This window comes from Aquarana catesbeiana, linkage group LG03 (genome assembly GCF_042186555.1).
Source record: "Aquarana catesbeiana isolate 2022-GZ linkage group LG03, ASM4218655v1, whole genome shotgun sequence".
NCBI lineage: Eukaryota > Metazoa > Chordata > Amphibia > Anura > Ranidae > Aquarana > Aquarana catesbeiana.
The window spans coordinates 127,675,340-127,695,044 of NC_133326.1; the positions used below are offsets into that span (position 1 = coordinate 127,675,340).

Here is a 19,705-nt window from a genome sequence, read left to right on the forward strand (position 1 = left end):
CCCTGGATGTTAGGGGCAACGTTCTGCATTACCTCTCGGTGACCAAGTCGTTCAGGAGATGCGAGAACCTCTTAGTCATCCCACATGGGTTCAGGAAGGGCCAGGCAGCCTCTGCCCGTACCATCGCCTCATGGCTCGTGAAAACTATCAAGAAGACCTACTCCTTAAGCACCTTGCAGATCCCGGAAGACCTTAGAGCGCATTCCACCAGGGCAATGGCTACTTCATGGGCAGCTTACTGTAAAGTTTCAGCGGAAACCATTTGTAGAGCGGCCACTTGGTCTTCAAGAAACACCTTCATTTCCCATTACAAAATAGACGCTGCACGCTTAGCAGCAGTGGAATTTGGGAGGGCCGTCATACAGGCCAATTCTTCTGTTCCTTGTCAATAAATTTGATTTTTTTTTGCACTCCCACCCAGTTTGGCGAGTTACTCCCCAACGTGTATGCTGCCATGATGCGACAGGAAAACGGAAAATTGTATACTCACCTTTCCGTAATTTTCCTTTCCTGTCGCATCTTCATGGCAGCATACAATCACCCACCCTCTGAGGTGACATGTGTGTATATTTACGGAGAATACTGGGGCAGGTGCCTGCTCTCTAATTTATAGCTATGTGGTCCTATCAGGTTGTGGAGGCGGAGTCACAACCCAACGTGTATGCTGCCATGAAGATGCGACAGGAAAGGAAAATTACGGAAAGGTGAGTATACAATTTTCCGTTTTATTTGCTTTGTACTTTGTTTGGGAAATATCAATAAAGGATATGTTCACCTTTGGGAACATGTTACATGTTTTACCTGATTTTAGGGTGGAACATGTAACATGTTCCCAATGCTGCAGCCGCTGCCCATTGCCCCGCCCCTTGCAGTACGGGCAGAAGTTCCCCATACTAGCTGTCACTGTTTGAGCTGTCGCTGTCACGGACGGCCCACACAGCCACATCATTTATACACACAGCTCTGTGTGTAAATGAACTACAAGCCCCAACATCCTTAGCGGCTGTCAGCTTGTAGTTCTTAATGAACTACCATAGTGCTGTGGGTGGAGCACTGTGGTAGTTCGTTGAGTTTTCGCGTCAGAGTATCTGTTTGTCCTGTATGGGATGTGTGGGTAAGCCGATACACCGACAGTGTGCAGGAGACCTGCATGGCACCAGCGATCTGCTGATCACTGGTGCAGTGCTTTACAGGCTCCTAATACAAATAATATTAGATGCACTTTATTTTTTACCTGCAAAAAAATGTACATTTATTATTTTTTGTAGAAAGGTGAACTTATCCTTTAAGCCATCGTACTAATAAAAATGCTGTGAGCACAGGATGCAGCTAGTTCCCATTAATCGCTGGTGAAGTTGGTAGTCAATGAAAGCTATGCCTGCGTATACTATTATATTGAAAAATACGGTATTAAACTGCTAATACCCAAATAATCTCAGCTTTACGGACATCGCCTTCAGCTCCTATAGATAATTTTTATATTGCCCATCCATTATATTATCCTAAATATTTTTATTATATAACTTCTCGTTTCTCCTTAATTTTGTTATAGTTCTTTTGTTTTATTAAATAGGGTTGGACAAAATAAGAAGCCGTTTTGGTCATTAATATTAGTTTAGATGGTGCTTTTTAGGATTTAGCAGGATTTGTGTGTATGAAGGTTTTACAGACTGCTTCCTCATCTAAATCCTCACATTACAGAGGGCAGAGGGGAGCAGCAGGACACAAGATGATAAATGGCTTATTATTTCTCAGTAGAAGTTTTGTTGGTCTTATTAATATTATTTATAACCCCGGGTTATTAAATTAGGTAGTAGAAAATGTGATGATTTATGGGCAGGCTTATGAACTATGTAACATGTGAGGAGGGTCTGTCAGAGAAACACTTTAATCTGTCAGAGAGGAGGGATGTGTATATGACAGTGTGACACAGAGGAATAGCCAGCGAATAACGTCCCATTATCTGATGAATGGGACCAGTTGCTATGTCATTCTCTTGGCCAGAAAAAAAAAGAGCACAGTTCAGCAATTTAAGTTTTACAAGAAAATGAAGGTCTAATTTCAAATTTGCATAGAACATTTGTTTAGATTGCAGTTTAGTGAATTTATTTATAATATGCCTAAATAAATTGTGATTGTTTACATCCAGCAAATATCCCAGTTCTCACTCAGGTAAATGTGTTAAGTCATAGAGTGAACATATTCAAATGCAGTAAACCTCTTATAAGAAATTATCATCATTGATATTGATCTACCCAAAATTCAAAATTGTAAGATGCTGCTAACTTAAAGGCATTGTGAAATCCAAACAACGCTTTAGACTCAAATCACAAATGTGTAACATAAGAATACAGTTCTCTAATTTTAGTATGTGACTGTATATTTCAAATCTGATTGGATGCAATCTGTCATATTCAGACAGTTTTATTAAATCATCCTTCTGACAAAAAATAAAAAAACTAAAGAGTAAGAAAAAATGGAATGTACCCCAGAAGAGTGTGCATATAGATAGCATGAGGACCACTGACTGCCCAGTATTGTAAATTAAAACCTATATATTTAATTACAGTGCAGTTATCAGTGCATTCTGGGTGTAAATAAAACCCAGGAGCATGTTTCTTTTTTTAGAGACAGTGCTAGCAGAATTGATTTGAAGGTAATAATTAGATAATGTAAAGATAAATGTATAATTTATTATTATATTATTGTTTTCATTTTTTTCACAATGTTTTGGAGGTGTGTGTGTGGGGGGGGGGGGGGGGGTTGGTGAGTCTCACTTTACTGAGGAAACACATTCCCCGCTCCCTTTCTCTGTAGCCTCAGTTGCACTGTAGATGAATGGCCAGTGTCAGAGTGCCTGGATGGTCGGTACACCCCTGTTGGGCTTATATGAAGGTAAGGGCCTGGAGCTGCAGCTTCAATAGTCCCTATGTTAATCCAGCTCCCCCATCCAGCATCTTCCAGATCTGATGGCGATGGCCATACACCCCTCCCAGCCCTGCTCCCACCTCCCCACTTTCTGTTAAATATAACAAGCTTGCTGACCAAACCTTAGACTTGTGCTTAAAAAAAGCAATCTTAGTCAGCTGGAAGGAAACTTGAGAAAAAAACAGCTCAAGTCAAACTAGTTGCAATAAACCTTCCACCCCAGCTGCCAGCATCCTCTTCCCTATAGGAAATGCCTCTCCATTGGCTGTCCGCACGCTGCCCCTGTGCAGTAGATACCCTAGGCTGGCTTACCTGCAGCTGCTGGAAGGCCCTATAGATGCAATTAAAATGGCCAGGAAACTGCCTCCTGACCACGTGCACACGCTCCTGCGCTTTCTGGACACATGTGCGCTCTCCCGTGCACACACCTTTTCCCGCAAAATTCCAGAAAAACATGCCTGTTTGGAAGGCATCAGGCTCCATATATACAGGCCTGCCTCCGCAGGAAGCCAAGAGTAGCAAGCTGAAGCCAGCACAGAATTGCCCTTACAGAGGACAACACATGAAAACACTGCCCTCTAGCGAAGAGACTGGCAACAACAGGCAGCATTATTAAGTGGAAAAGAATCCTAGGACCGGGCCTACTCAGGGACTTGCCTTCCCTTAATCACTGGTGGTAAGTGGCATTTCAAACCCACCTCCCCATCATTGATGATCAGTGGCACATTAAATCTCTCCCACCTTAAAAAAACCCTGCACTTTAAAACCCCCAACGTGACTGAATGTAAGTCATCCACTGCTTCTGCCTTTCCTTCCCTCCTTCCCTTCCTTATGCTACAATGTGAGAGGAAGACGATCTGCTGTTGTGAGAGGAAGGGGAGGGCTTGGACATTTGTAAACACAGCCAGTGTTTACCCTTGTGATCACTGTGATTGATCCACATCCACCAAAAGTCAAAGAGCCACACTATCAGTTTTGCCTGTGTAATGACAGCTGGATTATAGGTATTGACAGTGTGCCTGGTGCATGCACACTCTATATCAGTGGTTCTCAACTCCAGTCCTCGGGACCCACCAACAGGCCAGATTTTAAGTATTACCTTGGGGAGTTGCAGACTAGAATACTGCAATCACTGAGCAGCAAGTGATATCACCTGTGATGTATTTCAGCTATCTTGCAAACCTGGCCTGTTGGGGGGCCCTGAGGACTGGAGTTGAGAACCACTGCTCTATATAAACAAGGACAATTATAAATGTCCTGTTAGAATTACAGGTTCCCTTGAGTGCCTGCTTAACTACAGTAGCCTAATGGGCCATGAAAAATGGATTTTGTGTTTACATACAGTTTAGGGTCTGTTTATAAATATTTCGACCTAAGATTCATACAATGTTCCTACAGGATTGCCACTTTTGTTCCCAACTTCTTTTGGTAGTATTTAAACACTTGCCCTCCGGGAATATTTACCCCTGTTCATGACCAGGCCATTTTTTGCTATACAGCACTGCAATGTCTGTACATAAATTTAATTTATATAGCTTTCTTTTGGTGGTATTTGATCACCTCTAGGTTTTTTATTTTCTGTGCTATAAACAAAAAAAAGCAGACAATTTTGAAAAAAAAAAACAATATGTTTTACTTTCTGCTATAAAACATTTCCAATAAAAAATGTAAAAAAACTAATTTCTTTATAAATTTAGGCCAATATGTATTCTGCTACATGTTTTTGGTAAAAAAAAAAAAAAGTCCCAATTAGCATATATTGATTGGTTTGTGCAAGTTATAGCGTCTACAAACCATGGTATATATAGTGGAATTTCAATTTTATTTTTTTATACTAGTAATAGTGGCGATCAGCGACTTATAGCGGGACTGTGATATTGCGGAAATCTGACACTTTCTGGGAACCAGTGAAACGAATACAGTGATCAGTGCTAAAAATATGCACTGTCACTGTGGTAACTGGCTGGCCAGGGGTTAAACATCTAGGGCAATGAAAGGGTTAAATGTGTGCCTAATGTGTGCTTTTGTGTACTATGCATGCTGTTTTTACTAAGGGATGTGGTGGATTTTATTCCCTGCTTTGCAGGGAAAAAAATCCACCACAACCCTGCTAACTGAGCAGAGCTCTGCCTTGTTTACATAGACAGAGCTTTGTTCTGTGTCTCTCCTCACCGATCAGCAGGTGCTGGCGGACATTGGATGTCTAAGCACAGCACAGCCATGGCAGCGCGTGCGCACCCCCCTACCCGTAAATGCCGGATCAAGTACTAGGTACGTAATTTCACGTAGGAGAGCCACTCTGCCGCTGTAGTCCTATGTGAGGCAGTCAGCAAGTGGTTAATTACCACTGGGTTTTCTATTTTATTTATTTATTTGTTATATTTAAAGAAAATGATTTTAAAAAATTGCGTTTTCTGTTATAAAGTATATATTATGTCAAATAAAAATACCAGGACAGTATAAACACCCCCAAAAATGACTCCTTTTTGGAAAGTGGACACCCCAGGATTTACCTATTTTTTGCCACAATTTTTGGAGAAGCAAGAAACATGCTGGTATTGAGATGGTTAGTGTTTGCTTAGCCTTTAATGGTCGGCCACTGAAGCCAAGTGCAAGTCTTCTGTTAAAAAGTAGCAGAAAGTTCCCTGCATTGCACTCAGGTTGTTTTATGCGCAATGGCTACACATCATGGATAAACCCAAAACAATTTAATGCCACTCTCACCCATACCCTCAATCAAGTGGCACTTTAAACCTCCCCGCTAGGGAGGTCATTAGGTTGGAGGGTTCACACAAATTACCTTGATACAATTTCACTGTAACTCACTGGTAGCGTACTTCCTGAAGCCTATGGTAAATTCCTTCATCCCTTTCTGCTTCCTGTATCACCAGAGCAGATGAAAATCTGATTGTTGGATATGAGAATTTTTTAGTATTGGTAGCAGGCTTTCTGTATGTAAGAGAGAACATGAAGTCTTCAATGTGTGTGTTTGGAATTCCTCTCCAACATCAAAAGCTTCAGTTCTCAGATCACAAGATTACTAACAAAATGGACTGGGTGGGTTGTTTTGATTTTTGGCTTTTTTTTGTAAAATGTTATTTTACTAATTAAAATTATGTAAGGCTGAAAGCGAAACTTACCCTACTCTGGAAGGAGTTTAAGAATATCCATAACGTGAATGTTAAGAGATAAAATAGTGGAAGCTGACCCTGAAAAATTTAGTGATCATAGCCTTTGGCTTTCTCTTGACTTTTTGCTTACAATATAAATTACTTTTGCGTACTGAAGTTCTTTTTTTACCATGTTAAAGTATATATAAAGCCCAAACCTTTTTTATAAAAGGTAAAGTAAGGAAAGGTTAAACCCCTGTCAGATTTTTCTTTGCCATTTGTATTCAACTAGGGAGGTTTCCTCTCACTTTCTTTTGTGTTTACAGGACAGGATGTCAGAGAAATGTCCCATTAGACAGTTGTCACCATTACAAGTGACAATTGTAAGTTTTCCCTTCTATTCATGATCTGGTGGCAATTTAACCACTTGCTTACTGGACACATAAACCCCCCTCCTGCCCAGACCAATTTTCAGCTTTCAGCGCACTCGCTCTTTGAATGACAATTGCGCGATCATGTAACACTGTACCCAAATTAAATTTTTTTGCATTTTTTTTCCCCACAAATAGAGCTTTCTTCTGGTGGTATTTGATTACCTCTTGGTTTTTTTATTTCTTGTTAAAAAAAGGTAAAAAGTCTGAAAATTTTGAAAACAAAATGGTTTTATATTTTGTTATAAAATTTTGCAAACAGGTAATTTTTCTCCTTCATTGATGTACGCTGATGAGGCTGCACTGATGGGCACCAATATGCGGCACTGATGGGTGCTGATAAGGTGGCACTGATGAGGTGGCACTGGTGGGCACTGAGAGGTGGCACTGGTGGGCACTGAGAGGTGGCACAGTTGGGTGGCACTGATGGGCGGCATTGATAGGTGGCACTGAAGGGCTCTGATGGGTGGCACTGATAGCTGGCACTGATGGATGGCAGTAATGGGTACTGGTAGGTGACACTGATAGGCAACACTGCTAGATGGCACTGATGAGGCACTGATTGGCATCACTGGTGGGCATTGATAGGTGGCACTCTTGGTCATTGATTGGTGGCACTGATATTCACTGGTGTGCACCAATTGATGGCACTGTGGGCACTGGCAGGCGTTACTGGTTGGCACAGATGAGGCGGCTGTGCCTCTTTGGGACAGATGTCCCTTCAGCAGAAGCTGATGATCGGCTTTTTTTTCTCCTCATGCTGTCACCGTTAGGAGAAAAAAAATGATTACCGAGCTTCTGTTTACATCATGTGATCAGCTGTCATTGGCTGACAGTTGATCACATGGTAAGGGGCCGGGATTGGCCCCTTACTCCGATCTGTGATCACTCAAGTCTCATTGACTCGGTGATCGAAGGGGGCGCGCGGGGAGTGGGCAAAGGGGAGAACGTCTATTGACGGCCTCCTGGCAATGTAGGTCCACGCTTTAGCCATCATTCAGCTATAGCGTGGACAGGAAGAGGTTAAAATTTCTGATTTTCTTCACTTTCCCGATTATTTTAGTGATGATGGTCACAAGGGCAACTTTAGAGAGTGAATCTCCCTAACTGGGCCACAGCAATAAAACCCAAATAGAATTCTAGCTCCTCACTGCTCTATCCAAAACTAAAAAAAAATTATGGCTTTAGATATACTGAAACCGAAAATGAAGGATGCGCTAGGCCGAAAACCAAAACCGAAAAATTACAGTTTTAAAAAAAATATTTATATTTTTATATATAATTGTATTATATTCAACTTTTTAATTAATATCATAAATTTTAATTAATATGAATTTATTGTTGGCCATTATTGGCACCTTTAGTGCAAGAAAAATGCAGTCTGCAGTCTCTAACCATCTCTTGTATCATGTCCCCAGTCTCTAACCATGTTTTGTGTCATTTCCACAGTCTTTAACCATCTCTTGTATCATGTCCACAGTCTCTTACCATCTCTTGTGTCATGTCCACAGTCTCTAACCATCTCTTGTATCATGTCCACAGTTTCTAACCACCTATTGTATCAGCCTCTGACCATCGCTTCATGTCTGCAATTTCTTACTTAAACCTAAACACACTGCTAATAGTATTAGCAAAATTTTCATTCGGTGCACCTCTAGCAGACATGATACAGTAAACAGTTAGAGACTGCACACATTGTACAAGAGATCAATGCAGCCTCACCGGTGTCCATCAAATGCAGCTTCACCAGTGCCTGTCAAATGCAGCCTGCCTTTGCCCATCAGATGCAGCAGCCTGCCTGTGCCTGTCATGAAGTCTCACCAGTGCCAGTGCCCATCAGATGCAGCAGCCTGCCTGTGCCCATCATTCAGCCTCACCAGTGCCTGTGCCCATCAGATGCAGCAGCCTGCCTGGGCCCATCAGATGCAGCAGCCTGCCTGGGCCCATCAGATGCAGCAGCCTGCCTGGGCCCATCAGATGCAGCAGCCTGCCTGGGCCCATCAGATGCAGCAGCCTGCCTGTGCCCATCAGATGCAGCAGCCGGCCTGTGCCCATCATGCAGCCTCACTAGTGCCTGTGCCCATCAGATGCAGCAGCCTGCCTGTGTCCGTCATGCAGCCTCACCTGTGCCTTTGTCGATCAGATGCAGCAGCCTGCCTGTGCCCGTCATGCATCCTCACCAGTGCCTGTGTCCATCAGATGCAGCAGCCTGCCTGGGCCCATCAGATGCAGCAGCCTGCCTGGGCCCATCAGATGCAGCAGCCTGCCTGTGCCCATCTAGCAGCCTCACCAGTGCCTGTGCCCATCAGATGCAGCAGCCTGCTTGTGCCTGTCGTGCAGCCTCACCCGTGACTGTGTCGATCAGATGCAGCAGCCTGCCTCTGCCCATCATGCAGCCTCACCAATGCCTGTGGATGCAGCCTGGATCAGAGCGGTGATCTTCATGTTTCACAGAGCTGGATTTGAATTGCCCGAGCCACAGTAACAATATCAAAGATTGTGGCTGTGTAATGAGAGGAGGAGGGAGGGGAAGACAGGACCTTGACCAGGATGACACTCTGCAATGGGCGGCACAGCCACCGGTACTGCGCATGCTCAATTATCGACATTTTTTTACTTTCGGCAACATGCCGAAAACACCATTTTTGGCCGAAATGTTTCGGTGCATCCCTAGTGCCAATAATGGCCAACAATAAATTAATTTTAATTTAAATTGATGATATTAATTAAAAAGTCGAATTTAATACCATTATATATAAAAATATAAATATTTTTTAAAAACTGTCATTTTCGGCTAAGTGCATCCTGCATTATCGGTTTCGGCACCAAAATTTCATTCGGTGTACCCCTAGTGTAAATGTTTGTATAAAACGATGCCTGTAAATACCTTATCTCAGTTCTTTTATGGCCAGCCACGTGACCTCTGGCCACATTCTTCCCCCGATCTAAGGGCTGCACTGGGAGGGGATGAGAGTCCCCTCTGATGGCAGCCGGAGAGGTCACATGACCACTGTGCTGGCCGCTCTGGCCCCTCCCGCTCTAGCCCTTATATGGGGGAGGTGAGCGGCCGGGGGCCATGTGACCGGCCATAAAAGATCTGAGATAAGGTATTTACAGGCCTCGTTTTATACAAACCTTTACACAGTGTAGGATAGATTGATAGAACAGAGGGGCTGGCAGTAATAATTCTTTACCTTTACTGCCAGCTACTAATAGCAGCATGAGGGGGGCAGAGACGGCTCACACACACAGGAGCTGACAGGCCGGGGGAGAGAGGAGAGCAGCGGGATGATGGAGGCCTGTAATTTGACCACGGTAATCATGGACCAGCAGCCATGATTACTGTGGTAAGCACACTAAGGGGGACACAGGAACAGGCAAGATCAACCAGGTTTTTTTACAGCTTAGAGAGAGACAGATTAGACCGTACAAGCACTGTGCTGTTTAATCTGCTATAAGGTAACAGGATCTCTTTTTTTTTTTTTGGGGTTACAACCTCTTTAACATTTTTTTCTTTAAAGTTAATTTAAAAAGTTCAAATATACAAATTCATTTGGTGTGTTGATTTAGGCAGAATGATTAACTTTTATGATATTGAAATATGAAATATTTCTCTTTCAGAGCTAAAGAATATGAGAGTGCCCTGGAAGCGAAAACCCCTGTGTCTGACTCTCCGTACAAAGCTAAGTGCGTACAACTTGAATTTAAGGTCTGCTTTAATACAGCTGAAATTTTGTAGGTTGTAGGTTTTAGTTAGTAGTTTGCAAGTGATTTGTTTTATGTTTTTCAGATTGCAAAGACTTACTAAAGACCTCCAGAAACAACTGCAAACTCAGGACACTGGGATTTGGGCCACCAATAAAGTGTCTGCTCTAGATAGAGCTTTGGGAGAAGTTTCTCGGATCTTAGAAAAGCAGGCAAGTATTTAAGATGCTACCCAATTTGAATATAAACATTTGCCTTTGCTTCCATTTGGTGGTCTGCATGTAGCCTCAGACTATGAAGTGAATGTAAAGAAAAGCAAATGTGGCCATAATGTTTATAAAGCATGGTTAAAGAGTGAACGTTCACTGCAATATCTAATGAAATAGTCACAGATAATATATAAGCAGCGACTTTATTTTAGTGTGCCGTCAACTGAATGTGACTATTTGACATTTCAGTCTCCTTTGGAACTTTCGTTGACTGCAATTTGTGCAAAATACAGTCATTTTCAACTCATGATATGTAGCAAGGTTTTATTTCATGCTTTGGCTCAGCTTTCAAAGTGTGCAGCATTTGGATGATAAAATTCCAGAGAGGGCTGTATTTTGTAGCCTTACCCAGTCAGATCCTGACCATAACTGTTTGTTATCAGATATCGGATATACCAGCGCTGCTACGGAGAATTATTCCCATTAAAAGCCACAATTGAGGGATTACTTGGATCGGAGTCTTTGCCTTCCCTCCACATGTAATTTGCTGCCAATCAGATAGCAGAACAGCTTTCCATTCTACAGAGTTCCCCATTAACTTTAAATCATGTTCTCAAAATTGAAGCCATTAGTGGGGCCCTAGCGGGGTAGTATCACTTCCTGCATTAATATCTTATCAGGAGTACCCCAATCCCAATAGACATTACTAAATAACAGGTGAAAACTGCAGCTATTAAATGTGGTTCCCAAAAAAGCCAGATATTCCTGCAAGCAAGATTTGTGATCAGATGTGACACTATTGCTTACAGTATTGCACAGAGTGCTATAGAGTTGGTACTGAAAGCACAGCCGACATCTTAACATTTCAATTTCTCCTGGGGTTGCTGATTGTTGTTTAATGATGTGAGCCAAAAATTTTTTTTTTTTTTTTAATAAGCCTTCTTCTGCAGCTAAAATGTTACATCTGTTATAGAATCATTATCTACATGGCAGTTGTATATGTTCGTTTCTATAAGCCAACTTTTTTTTATTTATATAAATACGTTTTGTATTGTGTTATGTCCTTCAACTGTTTAAGCCTAGCTTTAAACTAGTCCAACCAACCTGTAAAAATTCAACTTTATCCAAATAGTGTTCTGATCACTTGGTCACTGATTCACCCTTAAATAAATAACCAGGTGTGGTCCAAAATTATGAAACAAGACCAAACATGAGGGTTAGGGCATAGATGTCCTTTCCCTTACTGGAGTTACCGAGAACCACGCAGTGTATTTAAAATGACCAGTAATTTAAGCAAAAAATATCAAACACTAGAAAAATACATATCCCCCACCTTCCAAAATTTTTTAAAAAATGACACTGCTGTCATAACATATAATGTCCAGACACTTCACACTAGTGCTGCTACCTAATTATGCATTTTTTAGCGCCTTTGCATATTTTTATGCGTTTTTATGCTTCATGCGTCTTTTGTAGGAGGAGGAGACAGGTTGTGAAGCACAAAACCCTGCCAAAAACGCATGTACATGGATTTTTTTATGTGCTCCCATTCAAGTCTGGAACCAAAAAGCACACTGCTTCGCCACAAGAAGCATCTGCACCTATTAAAAAATCGCTGCACCATTTTGCAATGATGTGAATGGGCACCATAGGGACTAACCCATTGTTGTGCATTGCAGCAAGACGGTAAACACAGGAGAAACTGAACTAGTATGAATGGGGACTTAAAGCCATTGTTAACCCAAAAAAATAATTTAAAGATCCTGTTCCCTTAAAGCATTTTATACAGCATGGTGCTTGTGCTGTGTCATTTGGACCTCCGTATCACCTGAAATATCTGGCTGATCCTGCCTAGCTATGCCCTCCTCTCTGCAAACAGACCATGTTAATCATGGCTGCTGAGCCCTGACATTGTGGTCTGTTTGCGTGATTCCGTCAGCCACAGCCTGATATCTGTCTCCTGTGTCCTTCTCCCCCTCCCCTCTCTGTCTGTCTCTGTTCTTCCAGTGCCTGCCCCGCCCCCCCCCCCCCCCCCCCCCCCCGCTCCTGCTGCTCTCGTTTTACATATTACATGCTCCCACCCTCTCTGCACCTTTATATTAATTGTTCCTGTGCCTGTGTTCTGTAATAAAAACTCCACAATTGTACCTGTATGAGCTCCGCTCCCTCCTCTTAGCTGATTGTCGGCGTCTCAGAGCTCTGTCTCTCCTCTCTCCCCCTCCTCCATAGCTGACATCAGCGGGAGGGCTCGGCCCCACCCACTGCAGCTGTGAGTCGGAGAGACAAGGCAGGAGAGAAATCAGCTGAGCGCCAGGAGTGGAGCTCATACAGGTACAATACTGCAGTTTTTTTTTACAGAACACAGGCACAGGGGCAATTATTACAATGCTGCAGAGAGGATGGCAGCATGAAACAAAAGTGGGTTAACACCCACTTTAACAGTCGTGGTATAATTATGCTGGTTTGTTCTTTTATTTGTGAATTATATAGCTTAATGTCCATCTAAAGCGTGTTTGTAAACTTAAAGTGGAATTCCAGGCAGCACCCAACTATTCTTAAAACTGTCCCCTCCCCCCAACACCCATTCTCAGTAACCTGTGTAAGAAAGATCTCTATACTTATATATTTTCAGCCCAACCTGGTCTGGTCATGTAATCTTCCCTGTGTCAGCCAGCAGCAGTTGCAGGGATAAAGAGAAAGCACTCTGACAATGGCTAGCAAAGCCTGTAGAGATGATGTATAGGTTTTAATGGTCCATCCATTGTCAGTGCTCCCTCCTCTCCCCTGCAGCTGACCAGACCAGAGTGGCCTGAAAATAGGTAATGAACTTCTTTCCTTCTGTTTGTGGATCATGTGTTACCGTAATACCAGTTTTCATATGTGTTAATATAGAGTCCATGTTATGTCTGAGTTTGTTTAAATGTATATACTTAAAATGTTTGATTTAAAGGCACTGTCCATCTTCAAGTGAAAACCTTTTAAACTTTTCTTGCAGTTGAAGAGTAAAGTCTGGTGGTTTTTGTCACCTCCTTTCCATCCTAAACTGCATCTTTTCGTACACTCTTACTATGTCCCTCACTAACATGCTAGGCCGCTGGGTGTGCGGTATAAACTGTATGTAGCTGAGGCTACTTGCAGCATACTGCACTATGTTCTGGATTCCGGAACACAGTAGAGTCTATCACAGCGGCGCTCAGCCATTCAGAGTAAGCAATGTAGGTTGTGACATCATAAGCCGCCTTTCTGACAATCAGAGGAAGCTTTGTATTCATTGATAGAATACATTGCTAACTCTGAATGGCTGAGCACTGCTCTGATAGACTCTACTGTGTTCCGGGTATAAGACTGGAAGTCTCGGCTCAAACCCAGAACAAAGTGCGTTTTGCTGTATGTAGCCACAGCTACAGTCATGGCCAAAAATATTGGCACCCCTGTATTTCTGTTAGATAATGCACCACTTCGCCCAGAAAATTGTTGTAATTACAAATGTTTAGGTGTTCTTTTGTATTGGTATGACACAAAAAAGTGGAGAAACAAAGCCAAACTGACGCATTCCACACAAAACTCCAAAAATGGACTGGACAAAATTATTGGTACCTTCTCAAAATCGTAAGAAATATTTGCATTCCAGGTTTGTGATGCTCATGTAATTTGTCATTAAACTCACCTGTATCGATTAAAAGGGGGTTATAATATTGAAATCACACCGGCAACTGGTTAAAAAAATCGATTCAACCTTTCTGTTGTGTGTCTCTGTGTGCCACAAGGAACATGGAGAAGAGAAAGAGCAGCAAAGAATTGTCTGAGGATTTGAGAACAAAAATTGTGGAAAAGCATGGACAATCTCAAGGTTACAAGTCCATCTCCAGCGATCTTAATGTTCCTGTGTCCACTGTGCCCAACATTGTGAAGAAGTTTACAGCCCATGGCACTGTAGCTAATCTCCCTGGACGTGGATGAAAGAGAAAAAATAATCATATATTGCAACATAGGATTGTTCGAATGGTGGATACAGTACCTGACCGCGAGATTGTGTTTCCAGCGCGGTTCTCGGCGACAGGGTACTGTGCATGTCGCGCTGGCTCACTCATCGGGAAAGGAAAACTTTTCCTTCCGCGATGAGTGACAGGCAGTGCTGACAGCTGTCTGGTATGACTCCTGAGGCGGGAACACCGCGCCAAATTTTAAATGAAAAAACCGGCGTGGGTTCCCCCCCAGGGGTATACCAGGCCCTTAGGGCTGGCATGGATTGTAAGGGGAAACCCCTACGCCAAAAAATTGGCGTGGGGGTCCCCCCCAAATCCACACCAGTCCCTTATCTGAGCACGCAGCCTGGCCGGCCAGGAAAGGGGGTGTGGACGAGCGGGCGCCCCCCCTCCTGAGCCGTACCAGGCCGCATGCCCTCAACATGGGGGGGGTGGGTGCCTTGGGGGAGGGGGGCGCCCTGTGGGCCCCCCCACCCCAAAGCACCTTGCCCCCATGTTGATGAGGACAAGGGCCTCTTCCCGACAACCCTGGCCGTTGGTTGTCGGGGTCTGCGGGCGGGGGGCTTATCGGAATTCGGGAGCCCCCTTTAATAAGGGGGCCCCCAGATCCCGGCCCCCCCACCCTGTGTGTATGAGTATGGAGTACATGGTACCCCTACCCATTCACCTAGGGAAAAGTGTCAATAAAAAAAAAAACACAGTACACAGGTTTTAAGAGTAATTTATTAGTCAGCTCCGGGGTCTTCTTCCAACTTCGGGGGGTCTCCTTCCGACTTCTCCCGGTGTTCGGCCTCTTCTCCCGGGCCCCGCCGCTATCTTCTTCCAGCTCTATTGCCAGCGAGGGGCCCGGTCTGCTGCCGCTGTCTCGCCGCCGATGTCTTGTCGCCGCTGTCTCGCCGCTTCTTCTCTTCTTCCCCGATGTTGGCACGACGCTCTCTCCGGCTCGAATGCTGTGTGCGAGCTGCGGAGCCATTTATATAGGCGGTGACCTCGCCCCCTTACGACGTCATGGTCCCAACATGCGCATGGACTCTGGCGTCATAAGGGGGCGTGACCCCAGAGTCCCTGCGCATGCTGGGACCATGACGTCGTAAGGGGGCAGGGTCACCGCCTATATAAATGGCTCCGCAGCTCGCACACAGCATTCAAGCCGGAGAGAGCGTCGTGTCAACATCGGGGAAGAAGAGAAGAAGCGGCGACACAGCGGCGACAAGACAGCGGCGAGGAGACAGCGGCGGCGAGACAGCGGCGACAAGACAGCGGCAGCAGACCGGGGCCCCTCGCTGGCAATAGAGCTGGAAGAAGATAGCGGCGGGGCCCGGGAGAAGAGGCCGAACACCGGGAGAAGTCGGAAGGAGACCCCCCGAAGTTGGAAGAAGACCCCGGAGATCCCCCGGGATCTGGGGGCCCCCTTATTAAAGGGGGCTCCCGGATTCCGATAAGCCCCCCGCCCGCAGACCCCGACAACCAACGGCCAGGGTTGTCGGGAAGAGGCCCTTGTCCTCATCAACATGGGGGCAAGGTGCTTTGGGGTGGGGGGGCCCGCAGGGCGCCCCCTCCCCCAAGGCACCCACCCCACCATGTTGAGGGCATGCGGCCTGGTACGGCTCAGGAGGGGGGGCCGCTCGCTCGTCCCCACCCTCTTTCCTGGCCGGCTGGGCTGCATGCTCGGATAAGGGTCTGGTGTGGATTTGGGGGGGACCCCCACGCCAATTTTTCGGCGTAGGGGGTTCCCCTTACAATCCATGCCAGACCTAAGGGCCTGGTATGCCCCTGGGGGGGAACCCACGCCGGTTTTTCATTTAAAATTTGGCGCGGTGTTCCCGCCTCAGGAGTCATACCAGACAGCTGTCAGCACTGCCTGTCACTCATCGCGGAAGGAAAACAAAGTTTTCCTTTCCCCATGAGTGAGCCATCTCGGCGCTGGCCCCTGCGACGGGGCTCGCAGGTGTCAAATCTCGCCGAAAAATGCAGCGAGATTGACACAATATCGCGGTCACCTACCGTAAATAACCTCAATCACCTTCCAGACAAATTCAAGCTGACCTTCAGTCACAGGGTACAACTGTGTCAGCTTGCACTATAAGTTGCCATCTGAATGAAAAGGGACACAGAAACAAAAAAAGCCAGATTTGACCAAACTTACCTTAGGAAGCCAAAATTCCTTTGGGAGAATGTGCTGTGGACAGATGAAACAGAATTACAGCTTTTTGGTAAAGCCCATCATTCTGTTTTCAGAAAAGAAATGAGGCCTTTAAAGAAAAGAATACAGTCCCTACAGTCAAACATGGTGGAGGTTCGCTGATGTTTTGGAGTTGCTTTGCTGCTTCAGGCACTGGATGTTTTGACCGTGTGCATGGCATTAAGAAATCCGAAGACTCTCCCTCAGAGGTGATGGGTCTTACAGCAGGACAATGACCACCAATCACATGTCAAAAAGCACCAAGAAATGTTTTAAGACAAAGCGCTGGAGAATATTGAACAGCAATGGGTCCAGATCTAAATCCCACAGAGCACCCGTGGACGGATCTGAAAACAGCAGTTGGGAAAAGGAACCCTTCCAATCTGAGAGACCTGGAGCAGTTGGCGAAAGAAGAGTGGTACAAAATTCCAGTAGAGAGGTGTCAGAAACTCATTGATGGTTACAGGAAGTGATTGATTTCAGTCATTTTTTCCAAGATGTGTATTTTAAATAAATATTAAATTGAGGGTGCCCATAATTTTGTAATTTTTGGAGTTTTATGTGGAATGTGTCAGATTTGGCTTTTTGTTTCTCCACTTTTTTGTCTCATATCAATACAAACAAAAGAAATATACATGAGAATGCCTAAACATTTGTAATTGCAACAATATTCTGGGCGAAGTGGTTCATTATCTGACAGAAATGCAGGTTTCCAATATTTTTGGCCATGACTGTACATACAGTTTATACTCACATGTTAGTGAGGAACATAGTTTGCCTTGGGCCAAGCTGGCCCAAACGAACCATGTAAAGTGTATGAAAAGATGAAGTTCAGCTTTAACTCCCCTCTGATAAATGAATCAGTTTTGAGTGGCAACGAAGTGAAAGGTTTTGTAATAATGTGACAGTTTAAGGAAGTATTTTATTATAGCTTGTCACCTTTTAGTGACTACTATGAGAAAAATATATCAACTATTTTGATCATGTTTCCTGGACTTTCATTTATGCAATTCGATGAGTTTTGCTGAACTATTTTTTTTATGAATTTCTTACAGCCTTGTAAACTTAATGTATAATTGTCTGAGCTATTCTTGGGAGAGTAGTTATGTATATATGTTGTGAAATATTCTTTCTGACTCCCAAGAGAGTCATCCATTTTTAGTGGCGGATCAATAAGCTTCCAGCAGATGGATTTAGCAATGTTTGACCATGCCTGTATAAGATCATTTTTAAAAGTGGGTAGTAATTCTTTTGTTTGGTGGGTGGGGGAAAGCACCCTGATGGTGTGATCCATTGACTAGTGGGAATACAGTTGACACTGTTAATTGAATTTCCTATGGGAGTTGTATAGTAAAAAGCTGCGTATGCTGCTCGGTATGTGGACCGGATGCATTGTGTATTGCTGCTAATCGCATCTAAGATCAGATACAGAATACTCTCATGGGAGGATGAGAGTGCAGTACAATAGCTTTTTACTTACTAAATGGACTGCTTTATGAGCTTCATCATAATAAAAGTACTCAAAAGACTTTCTCCATCCCTTTTCAAACATGCTAAAACATCCACACTAGCATTCAGTTCTAAGGAGTACTACATGCATAGAAATTACCTGAAGTGGGAATATGTTTTCTATAAGTTTCTTTACATAGTAGAGAATGCTGAAATATAATAGTGCTGGATATATAGAATATAATTATCGTGAAGGGTGAATTATATGATTGTCCTGGATGTGGATGATGTTATAGTATCAGGGAATGTTTCTTTGGCCATAAAAATGAGACCTACAAGTTGACCATGCCTACAGTTCTATGTACTGCATACAGCCATGAGAAAAACTAAGTACATACAACGTCTCCTTAAAGAGGACCTCTCGTGTACATTATGCTATCACATAGGGGCTTGTTAAAAACACCCAAAGTATTTTTAAAAAACCTCCACCACTGCTTATATAAATACATTATATATATATATATATATATATATATATATATATATATATATATATATATATACACAGTATCTCACAAAAGTGAGTACACCCCTCACATTTTGTAAATATTTTATTATATCTTTTCATGTGATTACACTTTGCTACAATGTAAAGTAGTAAGTGTACAGCTTGTATAACAGTGTAAATTTGCTTTCCCATCAAACTAACTCAACACACAGCCATTAATGTTTAAACCGCTGGCAACAAAAATGAGTACACCCCTAAGTGAAAATGTCCAAATTGGGCCCAAAGTATCAATATTGTGTGTGGCCACCATTATTTTCCAGCACTACCTTAACCCTCTTTGGGTCACGGAGTTCACCAGAGCTTCACAGGTTGCCACTGGAGTCCTCTTCCACTCCTCCATAATGACATTACAGAGCTGGTGGATGTTAGAGACCTTGCACTTTTCCACCTTCCATTTGAGGATGCCCCACAGATGCTCAATAGGGTTTAGGTCTGGAGACATGCTTGGCCAGTCTATCAACTTTACCCTCAGCTTTTTTAGCAAGGCAGTGGTTGTCTTGCTGGTGTGCTTGGGGTCGTTATCATGTTGGAATACTGCCCTGCGGCCCAGTCTTCAAAGGGAGGGGATCATGCTCTGCTTCAGTATGTCACAGTACATGTTGGCATTCATAGTTCCCTCAATGAACTGTAGCTCCCCAGTGCTGGCAGCACTCATGCAGCTCCAGACCATGACACTCCCACCACCATGTTTGACTGTAGACAAGACACACTTGTCTTTGTGCTCCTCACCTGGTTGCCACCACACACGCTTGACACCATCTGAGCCAAATAGGTTTATCTTGGTCTCATCAGACCACAGGACATTGTTGCAGTGATGAATGTCCTCAGTCTGATTGCCTTCAGCAAACTGCAGGCTTTCTTGTGCATCATCTTTAGAAGAGGTTTCCTTCCTGGGACGACAGCCATGCAGACCAATTTCATGCAGTGTGCGGTGTATGGTCTGAGTGCTGACAGGCTGGCCCTCTACCTCTTCAACCCCTGCAGCAATGCACTCATACGTCTATTTCCCAAAGACAACCTCTGGATATGACCCTGAGCATATGCACTCAACGTCTTTGGTCGACCATGGGGAGGCCTGTTCTGAGTGGAACCTGTCCTGTTAAACCGCTGTATGATCTTGGCCACTGTGCTGCAGCT

At 43.9% G+C, this 19,705-nt stretch overlaps 1 protein-coding gene across 6 annotated transcripts in view; it reads left to right on the plus strand.

Annotated features, from left to right (window-relative positions):
• Positions 1-19,705, plus strand: part of SCAPER (S-phase cyclin A associated protein in the ER) — a 500,548-nt gene that overhangs the window by 316,935 nt on the left and 163,908 nt on the right. For all 6 annotated transcript variants that reach the window (XM_073619203.1, XM_073619204.1, XM_073619198.1 and 3 more), the window contains 2 exons: positions 10,091-10,156; positions 10,260-10,386. In XM_073619203.1, the coding sequence (XP_073475304.1) occupies positions 10,091-10,156; positions 10,260-10,386 (193 nt within the window). The remainder of the gene's footprint in view (positions 1-10,090; positions 10,157-10,259; positions 10,387-19,705) is intronic.